At 38.5% G+C, this 17,587-nt stretch overlaps 1 protein-coding gene across 1 annotated transcript in view; it reads right to left on the reverse strand.

The window, feature by feature from the left end:
• Positions 1-17,587, reverse strand: part of hcn4l (hyperpolarization activated cyclic nucleotide-gated potassium channel 4l) — a 46,076-nt gene that overhangs the window by 5,516 nt on the left and 22,973 nt on the right. The window contains exons 4-7 of the mRNA XM_065291997.1: positions 14,258-14,476; positions 6,343-6,489; positions 6,009-6,249; positions 88-252 (exon numbers count right to left, since the gene is read on the reverse strand). Of these exons, the coding sequence (XP_065148069.1) occupies positions 88-252; positions 6,009-6,249; positions 6,343-6,489; positions 14,258-14,476 (772 nt within the window). The remainder of the gene's footprint in view (positions 1-87; positions 253-6,008; positions 6,250-6,342; positions 6,490-14,257; positions 14,477-17,587) is intronic.

Consider the following 17,587-nt stretch of genomic DNA (forward strand, 5'->3'; position numbering starts at 1 on the left):
TACGTTAAACTTAGAAAATAACTTTACAGGTTATTAGCTCTTTTCATAGGCATCTCAGAACAGCTGTGATAAATTGACAGCTCTCACCTATGCGGTCAAGGCGATCGAGAGCCACAGTCTCAAAAGCACGTCGCATCATAGGGTACTCCTCCAACACCTCGTTGAAATGGTCCACAGAGAGTGAGTAAAGACGACAGTATGTATCCGCTCTGACACTGGCTGTTCTTCTACCTCGGGTCAGCAAGCAGATCTCTGTAGAAATTTAACATTATGAGCCACCAGAAAACTAGAACCAGAAATTTTTATCCCACAATTATTGAAGTACATTGGCCCCAAAAGTATTTGGACACTTCAGACATATTTCAAATTAGATACAACATTTTAAAGGAGTTAGGATTTGCTTTTTCAAACAATGACAGCCCTGGTAGAAATGACGTCAACTTCGTGAGCATCTATGAGTCACTTTTTAACTAAGTAGTGTTCAAGGTCATTTGTAGGGGATGTACTGTATTACATCACTTCTCCCTCAAGTAGTTCATCAAATGGACATGTTCCACTAACATTTAACAACTTTAAGTGGGCACACATATCGTTTTCTCATTCAAAACCTAGCAAACTTTTTTTGATGTCTGTGAAATATATTCCTATAATAAATACAATTTCATATTCAGTTATCAAATTCAAAGAAACTCATGCATTTTTAAGTGTGGCTTAAGTGTCCAAGTACTTTTTACACTCACTGTATTGAGTACATGCATGAATGTAAAATGGTTCTTGGCAAGTTTAGAGCACTCCAACACTGTTAAAGGGGTCATGACATTAGGAATCAGTTTTGCCTTGATCTATTGACATATAACAGGTCTTAGTATCATTAATACATCCTGCAAGTTTCAGAAGTTTCAGTTCATAACGTCCTCCGTTTCCATAACGAAAGCATTCATGTAATCGTTCTCCGGATAAAAACGGATGAAAAATGGCTGGATTAGTGACGTACATATAGATATATTAATTTTCATATGACCTGCCTGCTCCAGGTCTGCGGCCTTCACCTTCTCTGTCCCAGAGAAAGACAGCACATCATCGTATCGTTGACTCCGCCCACTGGCGTTCAGTGACTAAACTTCAGTCAGAGCAGCAACACAAATGGATCTGAAGGAGTAGTTGTTTACAATCATGATAAGATTGTGATAACAGTAAGATTGCGAAGTCAGACAAATACTGTGGTGTTTGCTGCCTGTGGAATACAAGCATCTTTGCAGAGCTTCAGAAGGATCCCGAGGTCAGAGAGAAATGGATTGTTTATGTCTGTGTTCGCTAGTGATTTATTTATATGCTTCCTTTAGTTGTAAAAACTTTTACATGTGCTTGTGCGATTTTCTTTCTTTCTTTCTTTTTTTGGCTATCACAATGTGCTCAAAAAGACAATTTGAAAAGCTGTATTTGTATTGAAACTGCGTAGTAGCCACTGATCTATATAAATGACTGGATTGCATATGACGTCACACTTGTGAAGCCACCGCGCCGCCATGTTGGTATACCCAAACGTTCTATTAAATCAATGGACGTTATCAGATTTTAATGATAAAACATCACTTTACTCGTCTTCTTTTTTATATGTGAAGTTACCCTGTACATTATTACAACACAAAAGTCCAAAGCATGTAAATAGTTATTTACTGAAAGTTGTACAATTTGCGTTTTAAACAGTTATTATACATTCATCTTTATTACAGTATCAGATCAGCAGACAGACCGCAGCATATTTAGTATTAATGACAATAAACGTGCTCATTCTGAAATCTAAATAAATAATCATGCTTTGTACCATATGTGCATGCAATAATTTGCTAGTTTTGTAATTATGTTATCTAAACTTACAAGTTACCTAAACTTATTTAGAGAAATAACGCTGACCATCACAGTGTAGCTGAATGTCAAAAAAAAACTTTATTTATACACGTGTCATTAACAAATGCAACAGACACACTCACCTTAACGGTTTTTTTATGAATCCATTATCCTGCCCGATTAAAACATAAACATTGCAAATAACACCAGAATTAACAAATAATTAACGTACACATATCCTAAAAATTAACCTTATGTAACTGATACGCTGTAAAGGGGGTACATTTTGATCATGATTTTGAATGGAAGTCAATGGGGCTCTCTGCCGGTTGGGTATACCAAGATGGCGGCTCAAACTCTGCGCTGGCTTCACCTCACTCGGTTACGTCAAACGTTCTATGCGCAATCCAGTCATTTATATAGATCAGTGGTAGTAGCTGCAGCATGTAGGCTGTCAATCATAGAAGTGGGTGGGACACTGAGCCGAATGCTCTTAAAGGGAAACACACAAGTTATAGGATGAAAAACAGGGTGGAAAAAGGTCATAAATTACTTAAATTTGTATGTTTTTCGGTTAAAAAACTTGAGTAATATTATAAATACACATCAGAGAACATAATAAAATGATATAAAGAAACATGTCATGACCCCTTTAATATGTGAATAAATTCACAATAGTGGGAATCATGAATTATTTAACATATATGTTGTAAATGCAATGACTTAGACTCTACAACTATACTGTCAAGGCTGCTTTTTTGAACAGGCATCTTTAATCGGCACCCAGATGGTATTAAAATACCACTTTGACAGCTTATACTTGTACTCGGCTATCATCTGTCTGGTCAGATGACAGTGTAAACCACTATTTGAAGCACAGAGGAAATTTCTAAGTGACAGACAAGCAGCCGGGCACATGAGACTGCAGCACTAATGTGGGAATTGAGGTTCCCTGTCTGTATCACATTCTCGCACCTAAGAAATACTGTTATACTGTTTTCCCAAAAGTTCACACGCTAGCTCATAGAACTTTCAGCACTGAGAAAAATAAAGCTGTCTTTTTACTGTACATGACCAACGTAGGCAGATAAACCGGAAGTCATTCATTCCCTATGGAGAATCACAAAGGGACTGCGTGAAGTATCGACCATCTATACATGCGTAATTTTTGGATGCGTTTTTGAGCGTTGGATCAGTTAAAAAAATTTGAACTTGTGCGACTACACCGCATGCGATATGCCGACCGGAAGTAAAGTATTTCAGTGTATTCCAATCAAAACACTGTGCGAGGTGAAAATTATTAATCCTTTTTTGTTTATATTAATTGATATTAACTCCTGTCAGCATTGCATTGTAAGCTAATCTTCAAAACATGATGAGGAGCGTTACATTTCCGGCTGGAGCCAGAGGTATTCAGGCTAATCGCATCGTACAGATTAGCTGGCCAATCAGGGACACAGCGCTTTTCATAATGATGAGCTTTGTACAAAATCACAGCGTTTGAGGAAGGCAGGGATTTATGGAGCAACAATAATGCACGTTATGTGAACCATAAACCACGCAAACACATTGTTTTATATCAAATACACAAAATAACATTGTTTTTAGCAATGTAATAGGTGGTCTTTAAGCGCACACCGAAGAATGAGAATACAGGGGGTAAAAAAGCCTGAGGAAAACAGCATGAGGAAAAATTCAGTGGTGTTGTTCGTGTAACACAGAAAGTAATCCCAGTCTGGTTTGCTTCTCTATCCCTGTGTCTAGTCATCAGGGCCAGAGTCATAAACAACGTGCCGTCAAAAGCCACTCCATCATATCACATGTGCACTCTCGGGTTGAGAAAGGTGAAGCGCAGGGTGGGGACGAACAGAGCAAGAATAACGAAAAAGAAGAATAATGAGACACAAGTAAGAATCAAGAAGGCGCATGATTAACATGGGGCCTAATGTAAAAATACCACATACTGCAGTATTCAAACGTATTTTGAGACACTTACAAAACCAACTCAAGTACATTACAGCAATGTCATGGGTTAAATTCCCAGAGACACAATACTGTTAAAAATGCGTATAGCTCAAATCGACTAGGTGACTTTGTGTTTGTATGCATATGCAGTGTGCAGCGTCCTAGTGTTGCACATTGAATCCGTATCGAACAAAGCCAGTTAAGATTACCAAGAGAGAATGGATGACATATGGAGACTAGGTGAGCTCTGCACTAAACCAAAATCCAAACGGCTCTTCTTTTCCGTACTTTTGCACAGGGTTTATAGGAAAAGAGATTACGAGAGGCTTGTTGAACATGTAATGACCTCAAACGAGCCCGGGCAGAAGGAAAAGGGTTTTTGAAAAATATGATTTTTTTTGCTTAAGTAAATCTGCAGTGCACTGATAGCACAGACTGCTTAGTTGCTATCCCAGAACCACACAGACTAATGTAATCGTGTTTACAATAGGGCTAGCTTGCATTCAGAGCGCAGATGGTTATATCATTTTGTTCAAAATATTTGCATCGCCCCCATTTTCCTTAGAAAAAACTATGTTTATGTGTTTGGCAAATCTACCATTTGCATACAACGTAAATTATATTGCGTATAAATGATTTGTTGTCATTTTAAAGGCGTTTCGTATTATGAACATCGAGTGAAAACGATGGCTTCATAACTGTGTGTCAAAAAGTACAAAAGAAATATAAATCCATGCCATACACTCTATAAGGCTCCAAATGGCAATGAACAGCCTCTGATGACTTAACTCAAACTGTTATCTTTCCCTACTTCCTCAATCTTTTGTTTGAACGAGTTGAAGGAAATTAATTTCATGAATGGTTAACCTGTTGAACGAGGAATTTCCCCAGGCTCCCCGAAGCGAGCCCCGTTCAGTGATTCGGTTCCCCAGGAGAACCAGCCGATAACAGTAAGGAACATGGTGGTACCAGCCTGAACGTTAAGCATATAAAACCTCACTAATAAGAACAACATGTTTTTCCTCGAAGTTAGCGATCTGCAACTAAAGTACAAATTCATCAATGTGAGGCTTTTAATAAATCTGCCAGATACCAAGCGATGCTTCGAAATGATCTTCATATTAATACCAAAAATCAAGAGAGACATGATGGGAATAATAATAGATAACGTATACATAAAATATTGTTTTTCTCTTCCATGAAAATGAACCGAAATGTTCTCTATAAACTCTATTCTTCCAATCAAATGCATTGTAGAATTAAAGTCCCTTCCGCATTCAAAACTTTCATTGGACCAACAAGAACCAAGTTTTGGTTGGGAGATGTAAATAAAGTTAGATCGAGCCCATTCACTTCACATCGAGGCCAAATTCATTTATAATTTTTTGTAATAAGAGATTGGCAAGAAGCAAGGGAAACCTTTTTCTCGTGAAGCCAATACGGAAGTGACTTAAATTGCAATTCATTGACTGGCCAGTGGCCACTAGAGGCTGGCTCCAAAAGGGAGTCAATCCCATAGACCCCCATGTTAAAGCAACACTATGTAGTTTTTTTTACCTTTAAATAATGTCTTTAAAATTATTTCAGTGATAGAACAACTTTTAACTGGACGAATTGTACTGATGCTGCAACCTGAGCAACCTCCTAGCTGCTACAAGCACACTCTGAAAGTGGCGGTGGAGGGGAGAGCACACAGCCCCGCCCCTCCCCCGCCTGCAGAAGAGTGTCTGATACCAGGCACTGTTGCGCTGTTCAACCACATGGGGGAGCTGTAAGTCATTTTTACATGGAAACTACATAGTGTTGCTTTAAAATGTCCAACTTTACAGTAGAAACTTTTACAGCCTGGTACAAAAAGTCTATGGCAAGATCTTGTGAAACTTTCTGTTTCAATTAAAATGATGTCTTAAAAGTAGACAAGATACCTAAATCTATATTTCTGTTTGATATGGTACCTTATTATACTACATTCTTATGATTCTCAATCATTTTGCAAGACCACATAGAGGAGAATTTATGTAACGATTTAATATTTTCCTTTAATCAACAAAAATCCACACATGGGGTCCGAAGCAAACAGCTTAAATCTTTTTTCGAAAAGGGGTTTCAAACCAATCCACCTTACCGCACTGAATCAAACAACCAAATCAGATCCTGGACACCATAACCCGCTGCTGACATAAGCGTTTTCTTACCTCCAAAGTAGGAACCATCTGAGATCTTTGTCTCATTGCTGCCCTTTGTCAGGACGGTTAGTACGCCGTGTTGGATGAAATACATCTTTTTTCCCACAGTCCCTTCTCTGATAATGTAATCTCCTGGCTGGAACACTTCGAAACGCAACTTGGTGAGCATGGAGGTCACAAAGTTGGGATCCGCATTGGCAAACAAGGGCATTGTGGCCACAAGCTTTCGACAGTTGAAACTGATGATTTCCTGTAAACAAAGAGTTGAACATGCATTGGAAAAGGTAACATCTAAGTTTTACATATCTTAAAAATGTCAATTGGCTGATGTTTTGCTGCTAACCTCTCGGAGCGGTTCATTCAATTCGCCCAGAATGCTCTCCTCATCAAACATCTTGCCCTGATAGCGATGCTCATAATAGTCATGGATCCTCTGTCGCATGTCTGCTGGAAGTTTGTGGAAGGACATGTACTGCTCCACCTGTTTGTACTGTACACATTATAGAAATATTACATATTATCAACCTGGATGTTGCACTTATCTGCATGTTTGGATCAACGATTCATGATATTCAAATTTTGGAAGACAAAACCCTTAAAAGTATACAACCAACAAAGGGTCTTTTTAGGGGTTTATCCAGTAAAATTTTATGAATTTATGGAAATTCTTAAGTCAAGTCTTACAGTAAAAACATTTAATTTACAGTACAATAAGTTATCATGCAACCATAAGACTGAAAAATCAAAAAATAGATCTTTTAAATATCTAATTTTTATGTCTCCTACACTGTCAGAAAATTGTCCCAAACTGTCACTGGTAAAAGTTACATTTTTAGGCAGAGATATGTATACATTTTGGTACCAATATGTACCTTTGAGTTACTAATATGCACTCTTTAAAGGAGCATTTCACCCGTAGAAACATTAATCTTTATTGAAAGTGTGTCATATTTGTAGTCGAAATGTAACATACATTTAGAATTTGGTGCCTATTTGACCAAGAAAAGGAGTGTTTGTAGTCTCACTCCCTCAACAAAGACATTGCACTTCCTTCTTTCAATGATGCAAAATGATGATTTTTACATCATTGAAAGAAGGAAGTGCAACACTGAAATCTGTATTTCTCCTGTCTCAGCGGCAACTGAGAAATTGATGCATGACCATTCAAAAACATGACTGGGGTTCTAACTATACAAAGCTTAATGCAAATGGGTGAAGTGTCCCTTTAATACCAATTGTGTACCTCTGATGTGCTTATATAAACTTTTTAGGTGCAAAGGTGTACTTTTTTGAAAGGATACCACCGCACTTGACAGCTAGGAACCATTTTTTATTTTATACAGTGTAGACATCAATGAGATTAATTGAAGAGTCTCCTCTCACTCAGATATTTCACATGTCTCCATTAGAGTTTCGTAAGAGATCTTGACTATGTCAAAAACTCAGCTTAGATTTGCCAAATCTCCAATCAAAAGTCAATATAATTGAAAATTTCCATATGAACTCTAAATTTTTTTTATCAAATTTACCCAAATCCAGATTATTTTACCTATTAAATCTACATACATTTTATAGCTCCATACTCTTAGGGGACGGTTTTCCGGACAGGGTTTAGATTAATTTAGAACTAAGCCTTAGTTTTATATTCAGTGTTGGGAAAGTTACTTTTAAAAGTAATGCATTACAATATTAAGTTACTTCCCAAAAAGTAACTAATTGCATTAGTTTGGGTCGGGTCATCTTACTTTTGGGAGCTTTTCCATTGAGGGCAGTACGCAGTACCCAATACTTTTTTCATACCACCTCGTTTGGGGTTCCAAGCAATCCGAACTGATACCAAACATGGTGTGAAAACACTGTAGATCACTGATTGGTCTGAGAGACTTATCACTACCAGCGTCATCGAGCAAACATGTTGTATTCTGTCCTGTGCTATAAGTTACCAAACTCCCTTGTAGCGATGAAAAACATCCACAGGTTGAGAACCAGGAACACCATACCAGTTTTTTTCCAGACTTGCAGTTTGTAGCAGCACATTCGCAACGCACGTGTGCATTATATGTATGTATACATGGATATCAGCTGACGTCACTCACTTGTCTTCCGCCATTTTAAGGACTTGAAGTGGTCGCAAAAGAACTAGAAGCTATGCCTTCAATATGCTGTGAGCATCAAAATCGCTATTTTAACAACACTAAGAAGGCTCAACACAACATGATATTTTGCTCGAAGTATCGCTTATGTCTCTACACATGAACTCGAGCATTGAGAACATTGTTTGTGAACAAAGAGTTTACTAAATAGAAGGTTTTGAACAACTGACTTTGGATGATTTGGCGTCCGCTCGCCGCCTTCTTCCCAGTCAAGATGTATCGATCTCCAATTGCGACGTAAGGAGGGAGGATTGTAAAGATTGATATCTCCTAAAGCATAGTTCCATAAAAATGCATGGATAAGTTGTTGTTTTGTCGCAAGTGAAAAACAATATTGACCTTCTAGTTGAAAAAGGAGCCTCATATGAGATTCATTCATTCCCCTTCGGAAATCGATTATTTACGTCTGGCAGAGATGACAAGCGGACACCATAACAGCCAAAGTCAGTTGTACAAAACCTTTCTTAGTAAACTCTGTGTACACAAACAGTGTTCTCAATGCTCGCGTTCATGTGTAGAGATCCAGGTGATATTTCGAGCAAAGTTTCATGTTGTGTCGCGCCTTCTTATGTTGTAAAATAGTGGTAGTTTGGTAGCAGCGGACAGCGGCTGGAAGAACGCATCAGGGATCGAGCAGGCATCACACCCTAACCAAGATATATTTTTATAAAGTAGCGTTTTTTTCATGACGTTCGAGATGCGACATGTTGTCTTTCGTAGCCCTTTACTGTATCCATAAGAATCATAGACAATAAAAGATAAGAAATCCGTAAATCGTAGCAAGGTAGCCAATGCTTGTCAATAACCTACTGGTACTCGGTAGGTCCTAAAGATGGCGGCATGATGTAAAAGGTCACGTGACTGAAATCCATCTATATGCAACTTAAATGAGGCTCAGCGGAGCGCGTCGACTGACGACGCCACCAGTGTTCATACCACCTCGTTTGGGGTTCCGAGCGATCCGAGCTGATACAAAACGTGACGCGAAAACACCGTAGATCACTGATTGGTCTGAGAGAATCGTCACTAACAGCGTCATCGCTATAATGTAAAGATTAGCTTTACCTTCATGCTAGCTTGGGCTGTCTTGAGCAAACATATTGTCTTCCGTGCTCTTCTATAAGTTACCAAACTCCCTTGTAGCATATAATGCATATGTGTGTATATGCAACTTAAATGGCACGTCGACGCCACAGAAACTGTCATGTGATACAGAGATAGAGATAAACATGATGTGCAAACATCTTTGTGGTGGTCAATTTTGATGTGTGGCGGACTGAGAAATAAATGAATGTATGGGAATGTTTAGCATTCCAACAACACTCTTGATGTCACAGCAGCAGGCAGGCAAATATAACGACACGCCTATAATCCCTCCCACTGCAAGTGTTACTAAACTCGATGGAAAAGCTAACCAAGCCAAAGTGAGGTGAGGTGACCCGACCTGAACTAAGCCAAACCGTGGGGTACTATGCAATGGAAAAGCACCATTAGTCTGGGACTAGGATAAACCCTGTCCGGGAAACTGCACCTTAAAGTATATATTTGCTCCTAAGCAATTTTAGGATAAACATCTGATACTCAGTTCATACTTAAATGAAACACAACTGAAAACTCCATTAAATCTCCTAAGCTATGAAGGAGCAAACATTTTCTTCTGGGCATGGTTAGTGTGCTGTAAAGTCGTAAATAAGCCTTAACATCCGAAACTCCTGCAGACCCTGTAGTTGTGACAAATAAATATTGACAAAACGTCTTGCAAAACAACAGGGCGCTCCATGTAACCGTCCAGGTGTATTTATGGCAGGTCTTTCTGTGCGGCTCCAGGCTCCATTTGCAAACCTCTGCAGTATTTTCACATCATCGGCCATCTCGCCATTCATCTCTGTCATTCTGTTTGTCTCCCTCCCTGCCTGTCTCTTTGACTCCGAGGAAGGACGTACTGTATCGATAGGTTTTTTTTTACCCACGATCCACTTGTGCGGTCTGTTTGTTATTTCATTCATGTCTCAGAAAATGACAGTCAGTCTGCGGTCCCGCGACTTTAAAACCTTTGGACGAACCGCCTGCCTGTCCTTTTCAATAAACTTTGTCTGTCACGAGCCGGAGGAAATTAGATTGCTCAAGTGTTGCTCTTTTATAGCTCAGGAGACTTTATTGAGTTTTCAATTAAGTTTGGAGACGCCGATGACATTATCGAGAAGATACACACGTGAGATTATTACTGTAATAAATTTGGGGCTTGCCTATGGGTTAAGATATTCATTCATGATTCTTTCTTGTCATTTCGTACAATCTCCCACTTTCATGAACTCCATCTGTTGATGGTACCCTGGTTCAAAGTGCCCTTCACCACATGCTAATGTTCCTGGCATGTCAGCTGTGAACATCTCGGTAACGGCGACAGCGGCTCTCCGCTTCGGCCCTTTTGAGTGGCTCTTCTATTATCATATTCAAGGGCAGGGGACAAAGCTAGCAGAGATGAGTTCAAACAAAAGAAAATAGCGGCAGGCAATACATTTAGGCTTCGACTCGCGAGACCGGCGACGGTGTGAAGTCGATCGCTGAAATGCCACCGTGAGGCAAGCATGAATCATAGTGTCAGAAAAACTGTGTCATTGAAATTCGTCCTTTTTTGGGGATTTGGAAACCGGCAATCGGATTGAAACTGAGAGGAGATCTTATAGAATAGAAGATCTAATATATTACACAATAGATCCAATAGAAGTGTTTAAAGCCAGCAGGTAATGAAATCGGCTGCAGAGTTAACAGGATGAATTGACAACTCGGGCATTTTATCCCTGTTGAACTCGCTCTAACCTAATCTCTCTCTCTCTCTCTCTCTCTAATGCTATTTTATCTCTCTGTTTGGTTTTCCTCAGTCCTTTCAAACATGTATTGCGAAACACAACAGTTGGCCATCATGCAAACATTTTGTTGACAGAATTTTTTGTGTTATGCAGCGCTAAGGAAAAGATTGAATCCTTTCAGAAAGAAGAAAGAGAAAATTGTACATCTATACTGTACATCCTCCCTGTATCAACAATGCTGGCTGTCATGACAACCACAGTCGGGCTGAATTGACTTGAATCTTTCAACACAGCAGAGGTCAAAGCACTTGTGTTTTCTCCCCTTATAGAAAATGACAACGGTTCAATTACCATTCCCACCGTACTTACAGACATGATAAAACTGATTGATCACCGGTCACAAAGTTTTATGACTCGAGGACGGCATTTTAAACATGGTTAAAAATCCATAATTGTGTTTTGCCATTTTTTCTACACTTGTCTTGTTACGACCCTGAATTTTTTCATCTTTTTTGATAAAATATTCAGAGTGATCTCACGGAAAGTTGTGTTATAGTCAAGAAAAATGTTATTAATTTATTTGTGTCCATGGCATGAAATTCAGCCTTGAGCATGAATATCTTATTCACATTCATTTTTATAAATAATTTTTCGTATCCGTTGCACAACTTTTTTTCTGTGTCATTTTCTGTATTTGTTTCTCATTTTTCCCCCTATTTTTAAATCATTGTCGCTTAGGCGTAGAATCACTTTCTGTTACATTTTTAGACATCCTAACCAGTGGCGGCTCGTGACTGCTCATCCGAGGGGCGCTAATTCAAAATAAGTGTTCGGAGTGTCGTGTGTGGGTCCTTTATTCAAAATATGTGTTCTGCGCTCGAGAGATCCTGTGTGCATCACGCGTTTTGTCAAAATAAGTGCCTGCTGCACACGCGTCAAACCCGTTTATGATAAAATAGGCGCTCAAGCTCACAAAATACGCGTAACAGTAAACTCTGATTAAGCCTGACATTATGCAAGTATCTGGCAAACGCGAGCGTCTCTTTTATCAGAAACCCTTTAGACGCGTCTGCAGCAGGCACTTATTTTGACAAAACACGTGATGCACACAGGACCTCTCGAGCGCAGGACACATATTTTGAAAAAAGGACCCACACACATGAAAAGGGCTACATACATGTTGTGACGAACTTCGCATCGAGCGCCCTAGAAAAAGAAGTCACCGGCCGCCACTGATCCTTACCCAAACCCCAAATCTAACCTCAATTGACAATGATTTAATTACAGGGAAAAAAGTGAATATGATACATAAAATGACACGAAAAAAAAGTCGTGCCATGGACACGAAAAACTATTTATAGAAATTCGTGTGACACGAAAAAGACATTGGTAAAATGGTAAATGGACTGCATTTATATAGCGCTTTCACAGACCCATGGCCATCCAAAGCGTTTAACAATTTGCCTTACAAGTTTTAACATTCACCCATTTACTCACTATACACCGATGGCGGTGTCCGCCATGCAAAGCGCCATCCAGCTCGCCGGGAGCAGCTGGGGTTAAGTGTCTTGTTCACTGCACTACTTCCTGAACTTCAGCCAGCTCCTTGTTTCCTGTCTGCCATTATTGGACAAACTGATTGATCCAGGTGTGCCTGACCTCAGTAGTCACAAACAAACTGATTAATCCAGGTGTGTCTGATTATTGTTGTTGTGACTACTGAGGTCAGGCACACCTGGATTAATCAGTTTGTTTGTGACTACTGAGGTCAGGCACACCTGGATCAATCAGCTTGTCCAATAATGGCAGACAGGAAACAAGGAGCTGGCTGAAGTTCAGGAAGTAGTGCAGCTGGGCATAAAGCCTATTGATACAAGAGAGGGAGACACGCACATCCAAACACTAGCAGGTGCCGGAATCCAAAAATACAACTAAATAAGACAAAAAAGGAATCCACACACTGAACTCACCAAAAAATATATTAATTTATTTAATCACCGAAGTAACGTTTCGGGCTACTGGGAAGTCTGAAGAAGGGCGGTAGCACGAAACGTTACTTCGGTGATTCTGTGTCTTATTTAGTCATAAAACCTATTGAACCACCAAACTTCCGGTTTTGTAGACAACCTACATAAACCACTGAGCCACTGTCCCCCATTCATGCTCAAGACACGAAAAAAGCAGAATTTCGTGCCATAGACACAAATAAATTTATCAAATTTTCAGTGAGTATAACACGACTTGCCGTGAGATCATCTTGAAATATTTTACACTAAGAAGACAATCTTTATTAAATGTGAAGCATTAAGGAATCTTTAACAATTAACAATTGTGAAAAGCACTATATAAATACAGTTGAATTGAATTGCAGTGGGTAGATTTTAGCGGCATCTACCAGTGAGATTGCGAATTGCAACAGAGTCCAAAGCTCGACCCTCCCATTTGAATCGCACGGAGAATCTACGGTAGCCGCCACAGGAAAAACACATCATCGTCTGAGATGATGGGCTACTGTAGAAACGTGGCATGTAAGGGGACCCACAGTGTGTGTAGATAAAAATGGCTCATTCTAAGGTAATTAAAACAATATAGTTAATTATTTAAGGTCTTTATACACCACTGATAATATAGTTATGTTTATAATATTGCATTTCTGTCAAGAGATCCTTCTAAAAGTTACACAGTGCGCCTTTAAATGCACTGAAAGAAATAAAAAATAAAAAAGAACAATAGTTATCTGATAATATATCTAAATGATAAAAAGGTGGTAAGTAATAATTGATGATGGGCCATTGAATTATAAGTAAAAAAGCAGAGTTACACCCCGGTTGTGCATTATTTTCAAATAATTCAAATAACCGGAGTCAATTATATGGCTTATACCACTGTTACCACAAACATTGCTCTGGTGTTTATTTTTAAGACATTTGACAAGTTAGGTGTGCGGTAATCGAAAAATAATGCATATCTGTGGAACATTTCTCAACCAATCAGAATACAGCATTCAACAGACCCGTGGTATAAATGTCAATAATAATACACATTATAATTATTACGAAAAAAAATAATGTCTCAGAATACTATGTAAAATTAGGTAAAATTTGATTTAAGCAAATATAATGTCAGCCTTTGACACTGGCAGTATAGTAGAGACTGTAGCAAATTCGTAATGATAAGGTCAATAAAGCTTTATGAACTTTAGCTCAACCCTTTCATTGCAATGCATCTCTTCATACTGTCACTTCCACTCTCACTTCCTGTATCTCATTTTCTCACTTTCTCTGTTTTTACTCACCTTCTCCTGGTACTGCCGTCTGGAGGAGTCCAATGATTGAATGAGGGCAGTAGCGTGGCCCACAAACATGGCATAACAGGTTGCGCCCACAATCATGCTGAGGATGGTCAGCCAAACATCCGTCATGCCCACGGGAGGGTACATGCCATAGCCGATGCACAGCATGTGGCTCATGGCCTTAAAGAGGGCGTAAGAGTACTGCTGACCCCACGTGTCATTCTGATGAGGGAGAGATAAATGAACCTGAATTAAAGTGTGAATGTAATTATAAGTATGAAAGCCATTGTGATAGACAGTGAAAGAAATGAGAAAGAGGGTGAAAGTGGGACAGTGAGAGCACAAAGATGTAAGGGTCAAAGATTTGATGCACGCTTTTGTCTATTATGTTATTAAAAAATTCATTAAAGTTGGAGTTTAAATAAAATTTACTTGAATGCACCCCATTTTGGAAGGCAATATTTTCAATTTCTGAAAAAAAAATTAATTTTGGTCAAAGTCAGAAATATCTAGATGTTCTTCTAACTGTAAAAATGGCATTAAATAGGCCAGCTAACATTTATGACATAATGCATTTTTTGAAAAATAATGTTTAGGTTGTGTACACACACTTTTTTTGAGAAAATGGCAAAGATTATGGTAAACCAACCGTGATGTAATTCAATGTAATCCAACCAAACATAAATTTTTAAAGATTACTTTTTGGATCATGTCAAGCATGCTTGTTTGACATTGACCTATAAGCCAATGAGAGAAAACGATCAGAGTCGAGAATAGCAAAATGTGATAGAGAGAGAGAAAGAGAAAGAGCGAGAAAGAAAGTGAGTAAGACAGAAAAAACTGACAGCGTTTCTTTATATTTCTGAAAGAATTTGACTAAAGACTTGTTATGAGACAGAGAAACTATCAAGTCCTTTAGCTTAGGGGTCATTCATGCACCATATGCGCTTTCTTGATATCAGAAAATGGAGGAAAGCAGAAGGTAATATTTAATACATGCAAATAAAGCCTAATAATGGACAGTATTCATCTTTTGGTAAGGTGAGTTACTCAAGACTGACACTTTTGGGCCAAATGCTTATCTTGCTGGTCCAGAATATCATGCAGGTGGCCTTATTTCAGTCAAATTGTTATATTTATGAAACCTCCACTTAAAATATTCCATCCAGGATTATTAAAATTCAGTTTTTAGTGGAAAGTTAATTTATTCTGTATTATATTTCCATTTTTTATTCCAGAATAACACAAAAATACGAATGTAAGGATTGATAAGTCTTGAATATTTGATATAGATTATAGGGTTAACGCGGTACTAGAGTGTGTGAAAATATTAAATAACGGCCCAGCAGTTTCTAGGAAAAACTAGAAAATAGCTGAAAATGTGTGCAGACTGTGATCAGAATATCAGCTCATCCAAAATCAATAAATACAGGTATGATACAACTTCCTACAAATTGTACTATCTTTAAAACTTTGATTCAGCTACACTGTCAAATATGATGGGTTATTTTCAACCCAGCGTTGGGTGGAAAAGGGACAAACAACCCTTTGGGGTTAATTTAAAGGCCACCTGTTATGCAAAATCCACTTTTACAAGGTGTTTGGACATAATGTGTGTTGGCAGTGTGTGAACACAACCACCCAACGATGAACAAAATCCATTCCTTGTTTTTTAATCCCCATTAAACCAAAGCAGTCATGTTGTCTTACATCGATCTAATGTGTGAGGTCACACTAATAAAGCCCCGCCCACTTACAGTCCTGCATTACCCTCAGCGAGTTGTACTCTGTCCACTAGATACTATTGTCTCAGACTGTATTAATCAGATCTATTTTAACTGAAAGCGCTCACCATCTGTTTGTAAGGAAGTGAAGAGCTGTAGCTCATTTGCATTTAAAGGTACAGACATTAAAACACATTTTGCTCCAACCCCAATAGGGCCATTTTGGACATGCTATAAGAAATGATCTGTGGGGTATTTTGAGCTGAAACTTCACAGACACAATCTGGGCACACCTGAGACCTATATTACTTCTTGTTAAAAGGACATAATAGGTGCCCTTTAACCTATGCTGGGTTGTTTTAACCCATTGTTGGGTAAAATATAAACACTTTGGGGCGTTTTTTCCGGATTAAAAAGCATGTTTGAGCTGCCTTAATATTAAAACACCTTGCACTGACGTATCATAACATATATCAGTACCAATGTTTTGTCTCAAGAATTTTTGTAAAGTTTGTTTGTAAAAACTACTTAACTCATTCGCCGCCAGCCTTTTTTTGAAAAGTTTCCTGCCAGCATTTTTTGAAATTTTCACAAACGTTTCCAAAAAAACAAAACTAAATAAAATAAAATTTTCTTCTCAAAATATATAAACATACAAATATATCAAATGAAAGAACAGACCCTCTGCTTTCAAACAAACAATAAACAAACAAACTAACAAACAAACAAACAATCAAAATGGGAAAAACCGTTTCATCCTATCTATATTTTTTTCTCTGCTTATAAACTCTTAAATATGGGTATTTTTCTTCAAAAATTTAAATTTTTTAGCAAAAAAGTTTTTTAAAGGAATTTTGTTAGAGATCAGATTCAGAATGATTATAAAAACATAAACGCAGTTTAAAATGAATAAATAATATTTATGTTTAAATAATGTTCAAATGTTTTTTATAAATTATGGAAGTGCGCCATCTAGTGGATAATCATGTATTTACAGATAACCCTAATGTAGGGTTCACACCAGACACGGTAGAGGTGGCAAGCACAAGTGATTTACATGTTAAGTCAATGCAAAGACGCGATTAGGCATCCTGTGGCGTGGAACGCGCGGAAAGTGCGGCACGGATGGCGCGTTCCTCGCGAATTTAGCGTTGCGCAGGAAACGCGTGAGTTGAAAAATCTGAACTTTGGCGGATTTCTGTAGCCTGACGTTGTCATACTCAATTCTAGTCAGAATTTGAGTCTGATACCGCTCCATTGAGCTATAATTATGAGGCGTGTCTCAACCGAAAAATGCCTCTGCACTCAATTGGATAGACCTACGACCAATCAGAGCAACGGGGTGTGAGACGTATGTTGAAATGACGTATTTGCAGCTTGACCGAACTGCTAGTTATTTCGCTACGACACACACTACAAGTCTGAGTTTGCGAACGTACATCAACACCTACTATGTTTACAACATTTCATTTATATCACATTAAGTCATACAGTAAGACTATCTCTTACCATTTGTACATTAGTTGAACTTCATCCACGACGATACCCATTACGTTTGCTTGTTATATCCATCTCGTCGTGCACACCGAGTTGCATCGCCGTGATACCC

The sequence above is a fragment of the Paramisgurnus dabryanus genome, chromosome 23 (assembly GCF_030506205.2).
Source record: "Paramisgurnus dabryanus chromosome 23, PD_genome_1.1, whole genome shotgun sequence".
In the NCBI taxonomy this organism is placed as follows: domain Eukaryota; kingdom Metazoa; phylum Chordata; class Actinopteri; order Cypriniformes; family Cobitidae; genus Paramisgurnus; species Paramisgurnus dabryanus.